This window comes from Trachemys scripta, chromosome 19 (assembly GCF_013100865.1).
Source record: "Trachemys scripta elegans isolate TJP31775 chromosome 19, CAS_Tse_1.0, whole genome shotgun sequence".
NCBI classification, from domain to species: Eukaryota; Metazoa; Chordata; order Testudines; family Emydidae; genus Trachemys; species Trachemys scripta.
In genome coordinates, this window is record NC_048316.1 from 17,895,639 (window position 1) to 17,915,530 (window position 19,892).

Below are 19,892 nucleotides of genomic sequence, written 5' to 3' on the forward strand. Positions count from 1 at the left end.
TTACATCTACAACGGAGACCTGACACGCTGGGAACCAGGAGTCTGGGCCAAGTCTCCAGTATAATGGCAGAGACCCAGGGCTTGGAGATCAATACAAAATGGACTGATTACTGCTAAGTCTGCCCTCTACCCTGCCCTGCCTCCACTCTGTGCGGCTGGGGCTTTCAGCATTGCTCCCGCCTGCCTTCCGACAGTAACAACAGGCTGGCTGTACTGTGGAGGTCAGGAAGGCTGCTGACTTAGTTAAAATTGCTGTGAACTTCACTACTGTGTGTAGCTGGAAGACATTTATCCCAACTGGGCCACCCTCCTCCCTTAAAACCTGTAAATACCCCGGTTTCTATTTTACAAACCGACAATAGGGACTGGCAGATCCCACTGAAAAGGCCATCCCAGTCCTGTCAAGTTGGCCCAATCATGGACTCTATCCAGAGCCCCACAGCACAGGGCCTGAGGCAAGGTCCCCTGCCGATTGGCTGAACGATTGCCCAGGGCTTTTCAGCTGATTCTGTTTTTGTTTTGTGGACAAGAGAAAAAGCCCAGAGGAAAGGGCTTAAAGACTAATGCTTGGAGTTTTATTTCCCTTCCCAGCCCTCGCGGGTCCATTTTAACCCACCACGCAGGTGTAACTGTTATACATGAACCTCTGTAGATCAACGACCTAAACACCACATTGAAGCAGGAGGCCTGTGCTTAAGCAGACTCTGGCTTTTGCTCTTCAGGCCTGACAGAGGTAGCTGCTGAATCTGCCAGGGGGAGAAGCAAGCCCAGCCTCCCTGCAATCAGTGCCCAAGGGCAGGTGGATGTATAGGAGCAATTAAACCAAGGAGACGGGTGTCCATCCTCTGGGCTTTAAACCGAATCGGAGCCTTACCGCCCCACCTTTCCCGCTGGAGAATTCCACTGAATAACAGTGAGCTCCTGCAAAAAGGAGCGTCCCGCCCTGTAGCACCGGTGGAATTTTAAGACTGAAGAACTGGAAGGTGTCCTGATGCAAAGAAAACATCAAAGACAAATGTGGGTTGGAAAACTTTTATCTTCAGTCTAGGCAGGAGAGTCTGGCAGTTTGGGTCAAGATGGAGCAAAGCATGCTGGGACCTGTAGTCTCCACTGGCCACACCTCCGCATGCAAGACTGAGGTGGCTCAGAGTGCTAACTAGGGGCCCACTCCTGGCCACTACAATCGGCTCATCACCCAGTTCCCACAGCTTGTCTCATCTGGCCCAGTGGGTTAGTGATTCTTAACAAATGGAACAGCACATTATTGGATATATGGGAAGGCACCGGTGTTGCTCAGCTACAAAGCTTTAATCATAGTCCCAGTGAGAAGAGATGCCAACCAGACCTCTGCTGGGTTGGGTATTGTCCTAGAACCTGGGAGCTTTTCTCTCGTTCTTCTGTAGCATTCAGGTTCTCGTGCAAACAGATGCTGCACATCCACCCCCTGCCCCCCGTCCTGGGTGGCCACTTACCCTCACTTGAAGGTGCAATGGCACTGTCGTCCCACTCCAGATTGGTCGAGGTGACTGAGTTGAAGGAGTTGAGTGACAAGCTGTCTGAGCCATGGATGGAGCTGGGCAGGCGATCCTCGAAGTCCAGCAGATACTGAGGCTTGTAGTAATCGGGCATGTATGGCGCCAGGTCCAAGTAAGGGGCGTCCTGAGAGCAGAGCCAGAGAGGAGAGTCCCTGCATCAGACGCAGCCTTTCCTCTGACAACTCAGCCAGTGATGACATTATACAACACGGGCGGCCGTGTGGAACACAAACATGACATTAGATGTCCAAACAACCTGGTTACGCACGGTTAATAAACGAAGGGATGAGCAGAGACAACATTTCAGTGCCTTGTTTTTCCTTCACTCTGAAAGCACTAGCCAGTAGCAGGCAAATTGTGTCCGGCACCGAGCAAGCTTCCACCACACAGATGTACCATTGCACATCAATCCTGACCCTGCAGGACCCGTTCTTGTTCCTCTCCTGGGCTCCCCCACCCAGCTCTGCCAACGCGTCTCAATCCTGACCCTCCTGCTAGCCCAGCCCTTCCCACAGCTCTGTCAGCGCTCCTCAGCCTTGCCTTTGCAGCCCCCCTGATGAGGACAAGGGTTGTACGGTAGCTCGTGATGTGACTAAGTCTCTACTGGGGACTGAACTGGTGCCGTTGTTTGGAAAAGTTCTCCCCTGACTGAGAAGGAAGCCTTGCTGGACATATGACTTCATTATCCCTCAGGCTGTTATCAAATATTTTGGTTCCATAATTGCAGAGCTACAAAGGGAGCCCTAGGAAATACGAGCCAGAGTTGGATTTAATCGCATTTCTAGTTCCACACATGTATACATGGAACTCAGTTATTGACACTGGCTAACACAATCTCTTCTCTTGTAGCACACAGATGCTGAGGAAACAAAACTGACTTGCTGATCCAGCAGCAGGCCACTTGTGCTGACCGGACACCGGAGGAGGAAGGGGACACCACCAGGAAATTGACCCTGCAGCAGGAAGCAAACCCGTGCCAGCCACAGAGTAGCTGATGGAAATAGACTCAATGGAGAAAGCGAACCAAACGTCACACCTCAAATGGACTTCAGTGAAAGCTTCAGTGTAGCTTCCTGTCCAAAGTTCAGAACAGAAACCTTCGTAGCCACGGTATTCTAAACACACATGCAGTAAGGTCAACAGACAGTCTGCCATCATGACCATTTCCTCTCCTCAGGGCTAGAGTTCTTTGCACTTTTGCTTTAGGGTGGCCTGGCAGCCGAGTGGCTACAGACGCTCAGTGCTGCTTAGATAACAGCACAGCATGGGAGCACGGGGAACAACCTCCATTCTTTCCTCTCCGTCCATGGACATGATGGGCTCTATCTCCTCTAGTTCTGCGGTCACTTTTCCCCACAAGTAGGGATTTTGGAACCTACGTGTTTGGTTCCTAGAAACCCCCAACCTGGAAATCCCTCCCTGACTCACTTTCGTTGGTCTGTTACTACATGAGATCCACCTTCACCACCTGCAAGGCCCTATGTCAACTCATCTCCGTCAGCATCTCTCCTCTCCCTCCCTCCCCCAATTCAAATCTCCACCTCCGCCCTCCCCCCACTTCATTTCCTTCTCCCATTTGTTGTGCCTTCTACCATGCTGCCCTCATGGTCGTGTTTATCTATCACGCATCCCCTGTCAAAGCCTCCCCTCCAAGACTCATTCCCCCCATGTTCTCCTAGCCAGGAGCCTGACCACTTCCCTTTCTTGAATGGCTGAAAGCATCTTGTCCTATCGGTCTGGGGTTGTGAGCTCCGGAGGCAGGGAATGTGTGTTTCACTTAGGCTTTAAAGCAATGTGCATATTATGGTGCAAGGCAAGTGATTTATAATAATAAGTCTTTGCCAGAGCTTGGCAAAAATTTCCCTTAGTAGAAGCCCCTGTTCCTTGCCTGACATGACAGCCCTATGCTGCCTTCTCCCGGCCGGGCCAGGGCGGAGAATGTTGTTTTTTGTAGAACTGGAGAAGTGCTGACTTGTGAAACTGGATGATGTCTCTGACCAAGGGCTACGTCTGAACTACTGCAGCAGAGAAGTTCTGAGGGTGCATTTCTCTGGCAGGCACCGTGGACAGCCAAGGGGCAGAGTTTATTAACTATTAAGCTGGCCCCAGCTTCAAATGGTGTATGGGGTTTTCCTGCTCTACAGCCTTTCTATCCAGCAGCGAAGACAGTGAAACAAGACAGTAATTCTCACCAGATCCAAGTCAAAGCGAATGAATTCCAGCCCAGATACCAGCGTCAGGAACAAAGTCAGGTGATCATGACTGCAGACCAGGGCATTCCTGTGACACAGATAAAATATAAGAACGTTCAGCTTTGGCATGGAGACAAAACAGTTGCGAGTGTCCTCACCGAGCACATGATCTTACAAATCAAAACACATTCTCCACCCATCTGGTTTCCAGGACATGACCCTGAGCTACACTGTAAACAACCTTAGAGTCAGACAGCCGCAGAGGGATCGCATTGTTTTTAGCACGTCAAGGTTTCTCTTTGGTTTCTGTGCTCGAGGCAAACCAGGGTTGAATGGCTGTGAAGGTAGCACACTTCTCTTGCAGGCTCAAGAGAGCAGCTGGCTGCACTTCCTTTAGACATTTGCCCTTTCCTGAGTTAAGATCAGCCTTCGGGGCACGCCGTAACCATCTGTCCTCTGGAAGAAAGAGGCAGACAGAGAGTCTCCTTGAAAACCTTGAGGATCAAGAGACATCTACTAGACCTGCAGTGAGGGCATCAAATTAGCCAAGAAGCTGGTGAGCTCTCTTTTTTAAATGTATAGCCCACATGCTTACCAAATTCATCGCAAGCATTGGTCAAGTGGCAGGCCCTCTAGCGCCCCTCACTGCAAAATAAAAACAGTTATGGTCTCCTTTGAACATCTGTGGGGCGGGGGGACAGGGGAAGAGCGGGTCAAAGTCATTCAAGACAGAGAGAAGCAAAGTACAGTAACACAAAGCAGGTGTGACATTCAGGAGGTACCTGTAGTAGCCCAAACAGTTGTGAACACATTCCGAGAGGCTGCCAGGATCATAAACCATGTAATAATTGCTATGGGTAAAATGTTCAAAGGGGCCTGAGGGACTTAGGAGCCTAAGTCGGATTTTTCAAAATGATTTAGTCCCTTGGGAGTCTCATTGAAAGTCAGTGGGATTTTTCGCCTCTTAAGGTCACTTATGCACCTTTACAAATGTTACCAAATGTCAATAAAGGGTGTAAGAGAATGTGCCTTATCCCTGCCTTACTGGTCTCTGTCTAGTTTATTAAAGACAATCACGGTCCCACATACTCCATACTCTTGTTGATGTTTAGAAGGAGGAGTTGGCCATGACAAGCAAGTGCCATGCAGCCATACGCCACCATCCAGGAGTGAGAGACTGGCTCCATGCAGCTGAAACTCCATGAGCGGGTCCCCCGGCTCGCTCCAGGCAGGGTTACATAGAGCAGGCACACCTTCCTCTTTGCCTGGGATGTCACAGTGCACCAGCAATGCCGTCCGCAGCACTAGCCAATCCAGTGCCCGCACAACTGAGGTCTACGACCAGGCCTCTCCCTAGAAACCCAGCTGTAACCATTCAGTGTTTCCAAAGACCTTGGGGGAGGGAGTGGAACCTGATTTGCTGCAAGTTTGTTTCAAGCAAAATGGAGATTAGCTTCCTAAAAGGAGACTGTAACCAGCAGCGGAGCCCAAGAGACAGCTGACAGGGCTGAGAGGACAGGGCTACTCACTTGACATAGTACTTATGCAGCAGACTTAGATTCTCCTGAAACAGCCTTAAGTAGCTCTCCAGCGAGTTCTCATTGAGGGCCAGGTACAGCCAAGCTCGACCTGAAACAAGCATCGAAGGTTATTTACCAGCAGACCCTGCTTTCCAGAGCTGGGCAAATACTGGGAGGGGGAAAAAAAAAAAAAAAAAAAAGACCTACAAATATTCATTCCTATTTTTAAAGCAGTTTGCTGAGGCCGTTCAAGCCCCGTCTGCAGTCCCGTGCCGTGAATAGTCTAGTGAACCAGGGCACGGGCAGGAACGTTCCTGGACGCAGAGATTTGAAGAAAGCAGTAGCAGGAAATTAATTTCAGATTCATGAGCATGAGCGTTTGCAGCGGAAGCCACGATCGGAAGAGAGCTGTGCTCAACCAATCACAAACCAGAAACCATTCAACGTGCCCTACGAGGGCAATCCAAAGCTAAAGCACCTGTTATTTCAAATGGCGACTAATTACAATGAACAGCTCAGGCAGGATTAACAGGCCAAGAATCACTCCCTAAATCCTTTCAAATAATGAGCAGGATACTCGACAATCAGGAGCTGCTGGAGGACAACGTGGGAGCGGAAAGAGAGGTGAATTCCACTGAAGGATGAGGAATGCGCTCTGCTCTCCTCTCATCGGGGTATGGAAGAAGCGGTGGGAGGAGAGTAGGGATAATCTGGTAGAGCAGGGGGGCTCTCGACAGCACTCCTGCTCAAAGCTGGCCTTGATGTGAATTGGTTCCAGGCACTTTTAATAATGGGCAAAAAACATCTGCACATTTCACATCACATGTCCTCTGTCTATCTCAAAGGAAAAGGTGCTTCAGTACCCGTGGCAGTTACACAGTAACCTTCCGAGACAGAATGGGAGGGGCCTATACAAATCACCTAGGGCCAAAATCTCTCCTACAAGCCAATTCCACAGCCTGGCTGGTTGGCTTGTGTCAGGGATGCATTAGAATCACATCCAGAGCTTTGATTCAGAAAAGTCTGGCTATGAGATCTGTGTGCAAACCCCAAAAGGGGACAATCAGGAGACATCCTATAAGACACTTTACTGCCATGCCCAGCCCAGTTTTCTGGTGCTGGTGCTGTCCAAATCCTGCATTTGGATACTTCAATCTGTATTTGCATGTTTCAACCCGGTCTTAGGGCCCAAGTAATCTATGGGCTTCTATGCCCAGATCTGAGCATCCAAATGGGGGATTGAGGCATTCCACTAACACCTGGTAACTGGGCTTGCAGCATTTCTTATTAAAATTGTCTCACTCCAGGTGATCTACGCACCTCTGTAACAAACAGCCTGTGCTACCTATGGTCACCACACAACGACTCCCTACTTCCTGGTCTGGCAATAACGCCGACTCAGATCTCATGCCAGCTTTCCTAGAACTGCGACTCGCCCACTGAGAGAGCTGCCCTAGAAGGTGAAGAATAAAATACTCACTGCGCCCCAAATTGGTGGCGACATGTTGCAGGACTTCTATCTGCTTGATGGCTTCCCTGCGGGTGAAGTGAACGACCAGCACCCAGTAGCCTGAAGAGAGATCTTGCAGCCTGGGAGAATGGAAACAGAAAGGATAATTAAGGAAATAATTCATCGCTTTCAGACCCTGAAGCAAATAAGTTATTGCCTAGAAAGAGTGGAGGGAGGGATGCGCTCTCCATAGTCCATACTGGAAACCACCTAACCTTGAATGTCGTCATGGTGTCTCAGCATCCGGCTGGGACAGGATAAGCTACAGAGGGTTTCCTAATTGGGACGACTTTTTCAAAACCCAAGCACCGGGTTCTGAATAAAAAACAGAGGGGAGAAGGGGAGGAAATTCAGAGAGGTGGGAGCGGGAGAGAACCTTTCAAATGGTGAGGCAAAGACAAAAGAAGGAAGAGATTGGAAAGGAGGAAACAAGAATTGGGGCCCTAATCTTGGTGCCCTGCAGTATTTTTTTCCAGCTAGGATGACCTCGACACCGGGGTTTAGAAGCAGGTAGTCAAAATATGCATCTGGGGATCCCACTAGGACACTGCATAATGAAATCATTTGTTCCCCTTCCTGAACACCCCATCCCTTCTTCAAGCCCAGCTCTGTAACGTGGGTGGGGCACAGGCCGGCCGAACGCATCATCCCACAGCATGGTAGATCTTACCCATAAAGCAGAGCGTGGTCCAGGTGCTCACATAGCCGCTGCAGGACTTTGTCATGATTCCTAATTGCTGGGGTCTCATCCTCACAGGCTGCAAAGTAACTCTGCAACTGAAAATAGAAGAGACGGTGTCAGCTACCACGCAGAGGACATTACAATCTCTAGGGCCATATTCATACATTCCTTCAGTGACCTGCCCTGATGTAAGGAAACCCCCAGCCCTTAACTCACCCATATGCAGTTTCAGGGCCATATTCAGATCTGGGGCAAACAAGTGCAATTCCATCAGACTTCACTCCTATCTCCTCACAGCCTTAGTGCCCTACCGGACAGGCGACATACTGGACTGCAAGACTCTCCCCATGGCTTGCTGAGCACATTGAAAAACCCACCAGCTTGCACCCACGTGTACATGTTTGGCAGGCGATTTTCCAAGCGGCACAGAGACATGCACCACAGGTCAGCCGGCAGGGCTGTGCTTTTAAAGGGAAGGGATTTCGGAGCAGGATTCATATTTCTTTATTGTCGTCGCATGTTTCCAGCATGTATTTGTGTCTAAATATTTATTCCTTATGCTTTGGATACTAGCCAGTCACTTCAGGACTTTGAGTCATCAGTTCTTGGAAACACCAGCCAATCTTGGCCCATTTTGAACGAGAAGTACTGAACAGCCTGGTTTTAGAGATGGCGCTATGATCTCCCCAGGCCTCTGGAGCCAGCCAGGGAACGGCAAAGTGTCTGGACCTCCTCTACCGTTCCAAACAAGCAAATTATTATTGCCCCAACCATGGATGATGTGGCTACTCGATGCACAAGCTGAAAATCAAAGACTACTTCCTGCAACTGCGGTGAGAACAGCCGAACCACCCAACACATCAGAAGGCAGTGCCTCAAATATGGCTTCAGAGGTGAACTGGATGTTAGCCACAATGTCACAAAGGAGGCCTTGAAATGGCGTATGGACGTACAACAGCATCTAGAGAACATTGCTCTGGAGACGCCATAGGTGCGCACGAGCGAGAGATGGCAACAATTTTCACTGGATTCACAAGAGCTGCGCTCACAGGCGCCAACTTTCCTTGGCGCCGGCGGGTGCTCGCGCCCCCCCTCGCCCCCCCTCCGACTCCGCCCCCTCCCTGCCCCTATTGGACCCCTCCCCAAATCCCCACTCCGGCCCCACCTCTTCTCTGAGCACGCCGCATTCCTCCTCCTCCTCCCCCACAGCGGTTTCGCGGCACAAGCGCTGGGAGGGAGGGGGGAGAAGCAGGACTTGGCGTCGTGCTCAGGGGAGGAGGTGGAGGCGGGCGGAGGCAGAGGTGAGCTGGGGCGGGGAGCTGCTGGTGGGTGCAGAGCACCCACCACTTTTTCCCCATGGGTGCTCCAGCCCCAGAGCACCCCCAGAGTCGGCGCCTATGGCTGCGCTGACACTAGCGAGACAGGCACTTCACTGGGTGTGGATGTCGTGTCTCTGCTGGTCAGTGCTGAAGTCCCCTCTGCCTTTCTGCCCGGGCAGTCACTAAAGAAACCAGGTTATCGCTGGGGTGAGGAGAGCGTGTGGATCTCTGATGTGTAGGCACGGTTCTCACAGCCGGGCATGTGATCATCCAATAGGACAACTGCTCCAAGGTAACATGAGCTCTCCCCAAGCCTCTCGCTAAAAGGTCATGACACATCAATCCAATTCTCCCTTTTTATACAGCTAGCTGGGCTTTGGGGTTAGGGCGCAGGACTGGGAGTTCAGTTCCTGGCTCTGACTGACTCACTGGGGCACCACTGGCAAATCACCACCTCAGTTTCCCTGTCTATAAAATGGGGATAATACCCGGGGAGGGGCTGGAGTTGAATTCATCAATGTTTGTGACGCAGTTAGGGCCCCCCAGGTTACAGGCCCAGGAGAAGCGCCCAGTATTACTATTATTACACTGATGCAAGGAGATGGTCATGCATCTTTGTAATAAATAAAGTATAATTGCAGCTAATTGGCTGTACTAAGCCTCAGACTGACCCACCTGTCTCGAGAATGGTCTTTGGCAGGAGATCTGGGTTTCCCATCCCCAGCTTTGTGACTGACTCGCTGTGCAATTTTGGCTGAGTCATTGTGCCTCTGTGCCTCAGTTTCCCCGTCTATAAAACAAGGGTGGCGATACTGTCCTGCCACCCAGGGCGGTATTGAGACTTCCGTTTTTAAGGTCTGTAAAGTGCTCGGAGATCGTCCACACGGAATGCGCGAGACGGGCAAAGAACAGCATTGGGTTCTAGAGGCCGGCTCATTTGCACTGCTCCCACAATGCCGCCTTTCAGGACAGCCTGGTCAGTCACAGAACTGCCCTGGGCTTGGGAAAGAGAGAGACTCGGATGGCAGCTGCCATGGCCTGGTTTAAATACCCAGCTCCAGTTCAGTCTGCCCACATGAACAGTCAGATTTGTTCTGCGTAAGCTTTTAACAGAGCAGAGGTTATGCTGTCATTTCTCCCCAACAGCAGCTGTTCTTGCAGATGGAAGCACCTCGCTAAAGAATGGCTCTGAGCCGCCTTCTGTGATATCAACAGCCTCCACTCCTGCACATTAAAACGCACGTAGGAGGCTGCTCTCCAAAACCTAGCAGCAGGTCTGAGTTGCAAAGCTCAGATGTAGTCCCTTTGCGTGTCTGGATTTGGCCCATCTCTACCCCAATCTTCACATACACTAAACCCTATCACCGCTGGTAATCATGTAGGCAACAGAATACGCCCTTTGAAACTCAGCAAGCACTACAGGAAAGCATTAATAAACCACAATTTAATAAGTCACACCTAGATCTAGCTCAGAGCGGTGCAGCAACTTGTTTTCAAGAGCACCCTGAAGCATTGGGAGGAACAAAATAATCCACAGAAGCATGCGCTCATTTCAGAAAAATGCAACTCAACATGTTACTCCACTGTCATGCTGCTGGACATCTCTGCACTGGAGTTAAAAGGTATGTTGGGGGTTCCATTAGACACCGTTTTTCCAGGGGGTTTATAAACCAAATCATGCTTACATGGCTCACAGTTTACAAAACCAGCTTGAAATGATGAAATCAAGGGGTCTGGATGCTATTGCTGGCTCTGCCACAGACTCACTATATGGCCTTGGGCAAGTCCCCTTCCCACTCTGTGTCTCAGTTTCCCAATGTGTAAAATGGAGTATCATCACCGACTCCACAGGCGTGTCGTGAGGCTCCATTCTCAGTTATAAAAGACATTCTGAGGTTACCAAATGAAAGGAACTAGACAAGAACATTATTATTGGCTAGCCACACTTTTTACTACATCAAATCCAGTTGAGCTATGTTTGGATAATCATACTGGATCTAAATGACCAGTGGATCAGATAGGATATCAGTGTAAACAGGGAAGAGACAAGACAATTAAAGCTAGGGCTGTTCCTAGATAGTGCAGCACACATTATGTACTTTAAGATTAGACCCGGATCAGAGACCTCAGCAACATGAAAGAATCACAGGAGGGGATTAAGGACAGAGAGAGGCAGGAACCCTTTCCTTACTACTATTGGCTTAAGTCAGACACTTGTTTGTCTTTGATACTGATAAAGGGCTCTTTGCTAGCAAGGCTCTGAACTGCACACATTCTACCACTGGACTGCTCTCTGACAGTGTTGCATAATTGGGCTTATAAAACAAGAGTCTTCGCCATTAGCCCCTGGGTTCCATTAAGATCAGATTTCATGGCCTGAAAATGGATCTCTCTCTTTTCTCGTTGCACTTATGCTCAGCCCAGCACATCAGTCAGAAAGGCAGGAAGGCAATTTCACAAGCAGCACTTTCACTGGGATGGGAATGTAGATTCTTAGCGAAGAGACGAGGAGAGGGGCTACAGCGGCAGTATGGGCCTGCTCCAGCTGATGGCTCGGAGGGCCCAGACCTTTTACTTCTTGCAGTACATCGTAAATTATTTTTCTGTTTTTGCAAAAAATGCTGAGAGACACTAGAAATCCCCTTAGCTCTAAATCCTAATTCTCTCACACGCTGACTTGCCAGCCTTCTATTATACATCTGGCTTAGCAGCTTATTTGGGGCCATTTCTTACACGTACTCAGGATTCATACAGTAGGATTACTGATTACATTGTAATCTTAGTCATATGCCTCACATTAACTACTCCCATATAACATAGGCAGCATGGTAGTGAGGAACCACGTGATTTGCACAATGTGACCCTGAACTAGGCTCCTAGGGAATGAGGGAAATGATCTAATGGGCCTTGATCACCTCTAATTCTTACGACCTCAGACTCCCACCAGCGCGATTTCTGTATAACAAATGAAGGACTCACATGCTTTACAGGTGTTTGCAGTCACCTTTTCCAACTGAGCTATATCAAATCAGACTCTGAAGTGTTTCCAGAGAAGAGGGACCCTGAAGAATTAAAGTGAGGTCTCCCTGCTTAGCTTGGCTAGGAAGCCCACGACTGGAATTAAGAAGACACGATTGGTCATGCTTTGGGTCTGCGAAATCAAGTGCAACAAATGGCAAATGTTGTTTCTTCTACCCAAGCAGAAGAGCGTTGGAGACCATCCAATGTCATATCTAGAGAGAGTCGTCCCATGCAGTCTTTGACCGAAGACAAGGAGCTCTCATATTTTGAGCATACTTGCCTTGGCCAGACAATTCATCAGAGCCACTGACATTCTTTCCCGTTCTGATCCCTGTGTCAAGACCAATGTTAGTAGTTTTGAGTTAATAATGAACGCTGAAAACCACAGTTTGATTATCATCTTTTTTCTACCCCCAGCTTCAATGCCAGTGTGATTTTAACCGTTAGCCTCTCTCTCAGTTCAGAAGACACGCTGAGACAAGGTTTTATGGGGCCCTCGATGCAGCCTGTTTGCGCTCAGCATTTTCTAAATGGACAAAGCCCCTGCATTTCAGACACTGACCATCCGAACGGTGCCACATGAGCACAACAGAGAAGCCAGGTTAGAAGTGCTGGACCTGCTGCTTATGCGGTAGCCGTGGTTCACAGCTTTTGTTTCTAGCTCCGACAGCTTACAAGACAGCAGACCAGAAAACCACATCTGATCCCTCAGGCACCTAGCCCCTTTCCAGCACTGGCCCAGGACTGAATTTTATCAAGTTCCAGCATCAGACCCATCCAATTTGCAGTCCTCCGATCCAAGGTGGCCCCTGCTTCACTGTTCTCAGCTAGACAGACAGACAGACCCCAGGCTGTTGCTAGTAGCTGTGAAGTGTCAGGCTCAGACAATTAAAGCCAAGCCTTTGGTTGTACGGATTAAGGGGCAGGATTCTCTCTAAGTGCTTTTTCTTTAGCGTGATATCTTAGCGGAGGCTTTAAATCTGGTCGGATCTAAAATGGTAACTGGTTTATGGATTAATTAGGAGTTGCTTCCCACTCAGGGCCAAATTCTGCTCTCAGTCCAAGTGGTGTAAACCCAGCCTCGCTCAATGTCAATGGAATTAGTGCAGATTGATGCTGGAGTAACACAGCAGAGTAGGTGTGTGTGGGGGGAAGGGCTGTCTGGACTCTCAACGTTGGAAAAACCCCACTGCACTGTAGACTCCCTTACAAATCATAGACTTCAGGCCAGTATCCCAGGCCCAGTTTAAGACAAAGCAGAAGAGAGCCCTGCAGAGCAAGGGTTTCTGGTGTAGAATTGATCCCACCCAGGGAATCCTACCCCCAAGCAGGAGAAAGACCGGCTGTGCCTCGGAGCTGCCAGTCCAACCTAGGATGGAAGGGTGAAGCTTGAATCATCTGACCACATGGCGTATGTCTGTCTGTCCTGTGTAATCTAGATGGCAGGGACGGTATCTTCCTCTGTGCTCTCAACTGAGCTGGGCACAATCTGAGCTCTCAGCAATCATTCCAAGACACCCATCATAAAGCCACCGGTGTAGCTCTCAGATTATTCACGGGCTCTATCCCAGGTGGAATCAGATGCTTTTTAGTGCAGTCATTCTCTTTGTTCCTTCCAAGGCAGCGAGTTCTCCAGGCAGGACTGGCTCCACAACCCCACCAGAATGACTCACGAATAAGGCTGTGCCACTAAGACATGGATCAAAGCTTTTTAATTACTTTTAAATGTATCAGGGAGGCGCTGGCTTCTCTGGAGGTTTATAGAGTAACCGCGATCCATCCTGGAGGCGCTGGTCTGTGTTAGCAGGGCAGAGGTGGTAAGAAGCGATCACCGTTCATGTTTGGCAAAAAGACCATTTAACCCCCCTGGAGCTCACACCCCACTTCAATCTTGATCCCAGTTTATTCCTCCAAATCCTTTCTCCCCACCCCGCTGCATAAAGCTAATCGTATTTTCTCAGCTTTTTGATGGATGAAAATACCCTGGAAGATTACACTATTAATAGGCAGTTCCAGGGTGGGGGAAGAACAGCAGAATATTCAATTATTCAACATCTATGACAGCCATTATCTCCAGCCAACGCTTTAACACGTTCCCACAGTGAGGAGGCCTAAGGGCCAGGAATGAAGTCACATTTAAAGGCACGGTCCCATTGAGTAACAGATGTAAAGCGGGGTGGGTTCTGATAGGCCCTACATATTTACCCATGGCCGCTCCTTGCTCTGAGGGAGGTGGTTGCTCAGGGTTGGGACAAGCCACGTTTACAGAGTGCCTTGATTTAGGGAATAAAAGTGCTGGATTCCTGACCAAACGAGTGGTGTAATGGACACAGTCCAGTCTGCATTTAAGCCACCTGGAAACTCATCATTATATTGCTAGTAAACAGAATACAGGAGGCTCTGCTGTTTCTCCCTAGGCCCCGTCCTGGGAGGGTCTGCGCACTCCCCACCATCGGGGTTTTCCTCCTTATTTATAAACCACACCCGGGAAGCATGAAATGGACATTTGCTCCCTTTACCCAAATGGCTTCCCTTCACCATGTACACTACAATAGTACCAACACTTCACTCCTCCAGAGTACGGGACTCTCACTGCACAGGCTTAGGGAATACTCCATCCCGCAACGTACAAGCGTTTCCCCATTTTAGAGATGAGGAACTGAGGCACAAGGAGGTTAAGTGCCTGCCACAGAGTAAGTTAGTGCCAGACCCATAATTAGAGAGTAGAAGTTTGTGGCTCATCCCAGCTACGTACAATTCATGCACCATAGGGGAGCAGGAGTAGAATCCAAGGAGTCCCGACAGGTCTCCTTCCAGGACATTAACATATGTCCCTCCAGGACTGACGCTCTTATTCTCGGCTCTGCCACTGACTGGAGAAAGCGGAAGGAGCAGATGCTGAGCAAACTGAAAAATCAGGCCCTCTGCTGACTTCTCATATGATTTTTCAGTCAACTATGAGTCAGAGGCCATACAACCGATGGAAATCAGCATCGCTCCATTGAAATCAACGGAGCTTTGCTGATTTACCCCAGCAGAGGATCCTACTCATGATTTTTTGTTTTGTAACTTCGTGCTTCTCTCCCAGGGCTGCCATGAGGTATAATTAAGCTAGCAATGCTTGTAACGTGCTTTGAGATCACCAGCTGAGAGGTTCTATCACATGGCGAGGATGATCTTTATCTCCCCTTCCTCGGGAATTTCTCTTCCCTTGACCATCTCACCTCACCTGCCCGTCGTATAGTGAGTCTCCGTATGCACACCCAGCCCTGGAAGGTCATGATGGTGTATTATCCTTGGCTGAAAGCTCCTGAATACCTCACTGTCCCGACTATGGGAATTTCCCATTTCTGGGAAGGAATCCAGGTCTCAACAGCACATAGCTGAACTATTTTAAGCATTTCCTCATTTTCTTCCCCTCCTTCCCCAAACCAATTTAGACTGTTTCAATTACCGTCCCTGTTCTTCCTTTGCACAGCTAGAAACGAGCTAACACCATTCGTAGCTTACGGCCTGCTTAAGACTCGCCAACATGGCTACGTTTATGGCGCTGGAGAGCAGTCCCGAGAGCTCAACCGGTTTTTTATTTAAGGAACTGCATCACACTGTCCTGCTGCTTGGAAACAGTCAGCAAATCCCCCGGATTAGATCATCTCCTCTGCCTCTGAACGGTGATGGCCACTGAGCATTTTTCATCCAGATTTCTACACATCTCCAAGGAGTTTCTGCAGCGTTTCCCACTAGGGGAAGGCACGTCAGCAGAAACAGAAGTTTCACAACATGCTTCCTGCATTCTTTAAGGAGCCTCTGACACAGGGCATCACCGAGGAGGAATCTGCCTTCTGAACCACAGTGTCAGCGGTGCCAGGGCACGGGCCATTGGCAACACCTTAAAACAGTGTTGGGCATTCTGGTGCTCCTACGGGCAGCATGCAGTAAGTCAGCAAGGCAGTTTCTATTTGAACTGACACTGGGTGCCTCACGAGTCTTTGATGAGCAGGATTCCTAATGCAGCCTTCCCTTCCTTATCTGCCAGACTGCCTTGAAAGCTAGCACTCCTCAACTGCACTCAGCGCACAAGGGGCAGACAACCAAGGGGTCCCGTGCAGCCTAGCATTAGCGACAAACGGAACGGGCACAAACATATACATGTGATATTTATCTGAGAAAAATAAATCTCTGTCCGGGGGCATAGCCCTGCATTGTACATATTCTCTGTCGTGCAAAGCCCGGCTTTGCTACCATTCTGCCACACCCACATCCAATCTAGAGCGACGGCCGGGGCGAGTCTAGTGCAAATACATGTGCATGCGATGAGTCTTTCCTCTGCAATGTCAGGAGCTGGGCGATGCACTCGTGTGACTTGTTTGTGCTGAAAGGCTCACGGTCATGTGACAGCACCAGCCCCGTGAATGTGTGGCGCCTGTACACAGCAGACACGCACACACAGTGATTCCTCCCAAGGCTGACTCAGGGCCTCTGAATCAAGCCATTTTAATTCGGAGCTGCTGGGCTGTTAGCACTGGGGATGCAACCCAAAATCTCCATACCAAACACACCCAAAAGAGAGAGCTCCCGGGGTCAATAATGGGGACGGGGTCTCGACGGCTGTGGATCAATGGACCCAGAACCGTGCAGGTGAATTACAGGCACATAGATACATCAAGGGATGGGTGACACGCCCAGCCCCCAAGAAGAACACACCTGCTCAGTGTTAGACAAAGTGGAACCTCCCCTCTTGCAAACAACCTGAGGACTGGGCCTGCATTCCTTCCAGCGGGCAGCGTGGGGCAGAATCCATCAGAGCTGCTGCTGCAGAGACGGGCACCAGATTACTTGTGTAGCACTCTGGACGTGCCTGGCACTTTGCAGGGATGCCAGACTCCTTTCCCCAAAGAGTTTCCAATCTCAGCTGAGAGGCGGGAACAACATTTAGGAAAGGAGGAAATAAAACACTGAGCAGTCACTTGGGAGGAAGGGCACAGCCCACATGCCTATCATCGAAGGGATGCGATACTACCCTTGGGGGCTGACTGCAAAGCCCACAACAGTTCCAGGCCCCCGTCAAGCTGGAGTGGGCATCCAGTGACTAAACTGGCGCTCTCCACACGGCAGAATAAAGTGCTACCACTATGCAATGGATGGGAGACGGCATCTATGACACACACAAAAGCCATTGAACAGAGTTCTCAGTGAAGCACAGCCAGGGGCTTGGTGCTACACAAGGCACACATGGCCACTGCTCCACGGGGCTTCCAGCCTAAATGAAGAGACAAGACAGGCCAGGCCTGAGCCACAATGATTATTATAGGACTGCACGGCTAGCTCAGGTGGTCAATCCTAGTGAACCTGGCAGAAGCACTGGGTTTTCAGGGGGGCACCAGGGACTGTGGGTTAGAGGAGGGAGCTCCCAGAGTCGAGACAACATGGAAAGTGGCCTGAAAACGGGAGTGGGAAAAGGAAGCCGTTTGGCTGCAAGCTTGAATGAATGAAGGCACCGGAGAGTAGTAAGAAAGGAAACCAAACGCATAGCCAGGGGTGGAATTTAGCAGAACCTTGAAGGGGAGGATGGGAAGCTTGGATTTAATTCGGAAACCAGTTGAGGGAAAGGATGTGGTAGGATCAAGGAAGTGGGGATGGGACAGGATTTTAGCTGAAACTCATGGTACCCAACCCACAGTAGTACAGACTAACCTCTGGAGGTCATCTCCAGTTTGGGATTGTGACCTAGTTACTACATAGCTCATGTCCACACTGACTGGGGGAAACCAAGCTAGTGACAACCCTTTAAAGCTAGTTTTGGGTAACACAGGTTGAAACATGGATGCTCTAATCAGATCATGAAATGGTTGGGCCTGGCTCGCCACTAGCTGAAAATTATCCAGAGACAGCCCGGGTGGGAAATGATCATTATAAGCACCCACCCCTGGTTCTGTAACTGCGCTAGCAAAATGATCATCAAGGTGTCTCCAAACACCTGCCTATATACCTGGTAAAAACATAAACCTGTGCCAACCCTGTGTAACCACCCTACCCCTACCTGCACTTCCCAACACCACACCTGTAACCTGTCCGCTTATCGCTTGCAGATCTTCAACAACGTGCTCCGTGCTGTACAAGACGCACGGTATTGCTCAGCCCTGCTTTAAAGAGCTCTGTGCATTTTATATGTCCTGTTGAGCTGCCTCCTGCAAATATCCTTATAAAGCACAAATGAACAATTCAAAACAAACCTCCCTCAGTCTAATTAGTCACTTGGCCAAAAGAAACTGTTTGGAGCGTGGTGATCAAATCCTCCCTCACATGTGACTCTCCTGTGAAGTAATTTCCTGCCTGTGGCTGTGGGCTGAGCTGGTAATTTAAATATAGACACTCGCAGTTGGACAAGGAGGAAGGCCGGGAAGCTTTGACAGCGCGGTAGCATTTCCTTCAAGGATATTATTCTATGGCCTTTCCACTTAGCCACCTGTCTCCTCCCCACACACACTCAGTTCAGTTCAGCATTCCCGGGGTTCATTCACACTGCAGATGCCGGGATTAACCCAGTAACTTCAGCTCCGATAGCGAAAAGCAACACTGCTGTAGGAGACGGAGCGGGACGTCACCCCATTCAGAGCCAAAGCTATCTATAGACCTTCCGCTGGACAAAGTAACTGGTGTCCACATCCCAAAGGCATCCCTGCAATTACCAGCCGGGCGTTTCTCGGCTTCACACGCGATGGGACACAGCGTGATCTGAACAGGGTCAGATCGCTGTCATTGCGACACTTAGGAACAAAAACAATGTCGCCTGCCAGCCAAGCGAGGAGCCGGACAGGAACAAAATTCCTCAAGATTCCAAATAATTCTATGGATATAAATTTAGATCTGTTTGTAAACAAAGGACAGTAGAAATGTTTGTCCAATGGGGAATAGGGGACTTGTTTGAATAAACAGGGGTGCAGAAGAGATGGGACATACCATAACCCAACTTCAGAGAAGAGGGGAGCTAATGTCACTGAAAATCATTTTTCATTTACCAGCCAAGAATTGAGCTGAGGGTTCTGCATTCCTTCTGCAATCACCAATGCCAGATTCAACACAACACCCAGGACAGGGCAGGATGGGGCATTCCTTACACCGCTTTATAGTAACTTCACCAACTCTTGAAAAACAAATTGACTTTTGAACTCCAGTCTTGGTGGGTGGGAAGCTTTTCAATCCACTTTTTTACTGCTCTTCTACTCCAGAGCAAAAGTTGAATACAATGGAAGAGGCCCTCTTCCCACTACCTCCATTCCTTTGGCAAGATAACTCGTGGATAAAGCAGGGCATTTCAGTTTACTCCATGCTGAGGACTGGTTTTGATATGTCATTTCATTTCAACGTCTTTGGAGGAGAGGCTCCTCAAGAGAGATCATAGCCTAGAGCCCCCTGGAGAAAGTTTAAGAGGCCTACAGGAAAACCAAATCTGCCCTGTGGTGAGATCAGAAGGAGCTGAAATGCTGGATGTCCAGCTATAAAGATTGCAACTTTTGGCCTTGGCTACAAGGTTAGCTTTGGTGCTGCCCCCATCTCAGAAGTCTGGAATGTAGATGTCGAAGGCTGCAACAACACAGAACATGGACTTAAGGCATCAAAAGCTGGATGCAGTGTCGCAAGCCTTTGCTCAAATGGAGAAGTAAGAAAAGATTGTGGGCTGTGCTCACTACTTCAAGAACACAATGGCAAGTTTGAAGAACATCTCTTCAGGACAGAGACACGGAAACCGCTGTAATGAAAAGTAACAAAAGCCTTTCTGAGGACTGATCAGCCGGAAGGGGGGCAGAGTATTGAATATGGATAATACAGAAGCAAGCGAGGATCAGTGGGTATTTTTTGCTTTCCTAATTTCTGAAATATTGGTACCAAAGTACTCCACAAAAGGCATGTACCTGTCCTTAGTGTCAATGCCATCTCTTCCTGAGACAGACTGAGTGACATAGAAACCACTGTTGCTTACGAAGGAAGGTTTTCCACCTCTCCCAGGAGAAAACAGAGGATTAATAAATACCGGGCCTTGGGACAGCTCCAGATGGCATTGCGGCCTTGGCCAAGCCTGGAAGGCGTTTTTTAAGGGGTTAAAAAGTTCCAG

The 19,892-nt window shown here is 49.4% G+C and overlaps 1 protein-coding gene across 2 annotated transcripts in view; it reads right to left on the reverse strand.

Moving 5' to 3' along the window:
- PLEKHM2 (pleckstrin homology and RUN domain containing M2) overlaps nt 1-19,892 on the reverse strand; it is a 56,120-nt gene that overhangs the window by 23,403 nt on the left and 12,825 nt on the right. For both annotated transcript variants that reach the window (XM_034753182.1, XM_034753181.1), the window contains exons 2-6: nt 7,428-7,534; nt 6,728-6,837; nt 5,257-5,356; nt 3,728-3,815; nt 1,473-1,659 (exon numbers count right to left, since the gene is read on the reverse strand). In XM_034753182.1, the coding sequence (XP_034609073.1) occupies nt 1,473-1,659; nt 3,728-3,815; nt 5,257-5,356; nt 6,728-6,837; nt 7,428-7,534 (592 nt within the window). The remainder of the gene's footprint in view (nt 1-1,472; nt 1,660-3,727; nt 3,816-5,256; nt 5,357-6,727; nt 6,838-7,427; nt 7,535-19,892) is intronic.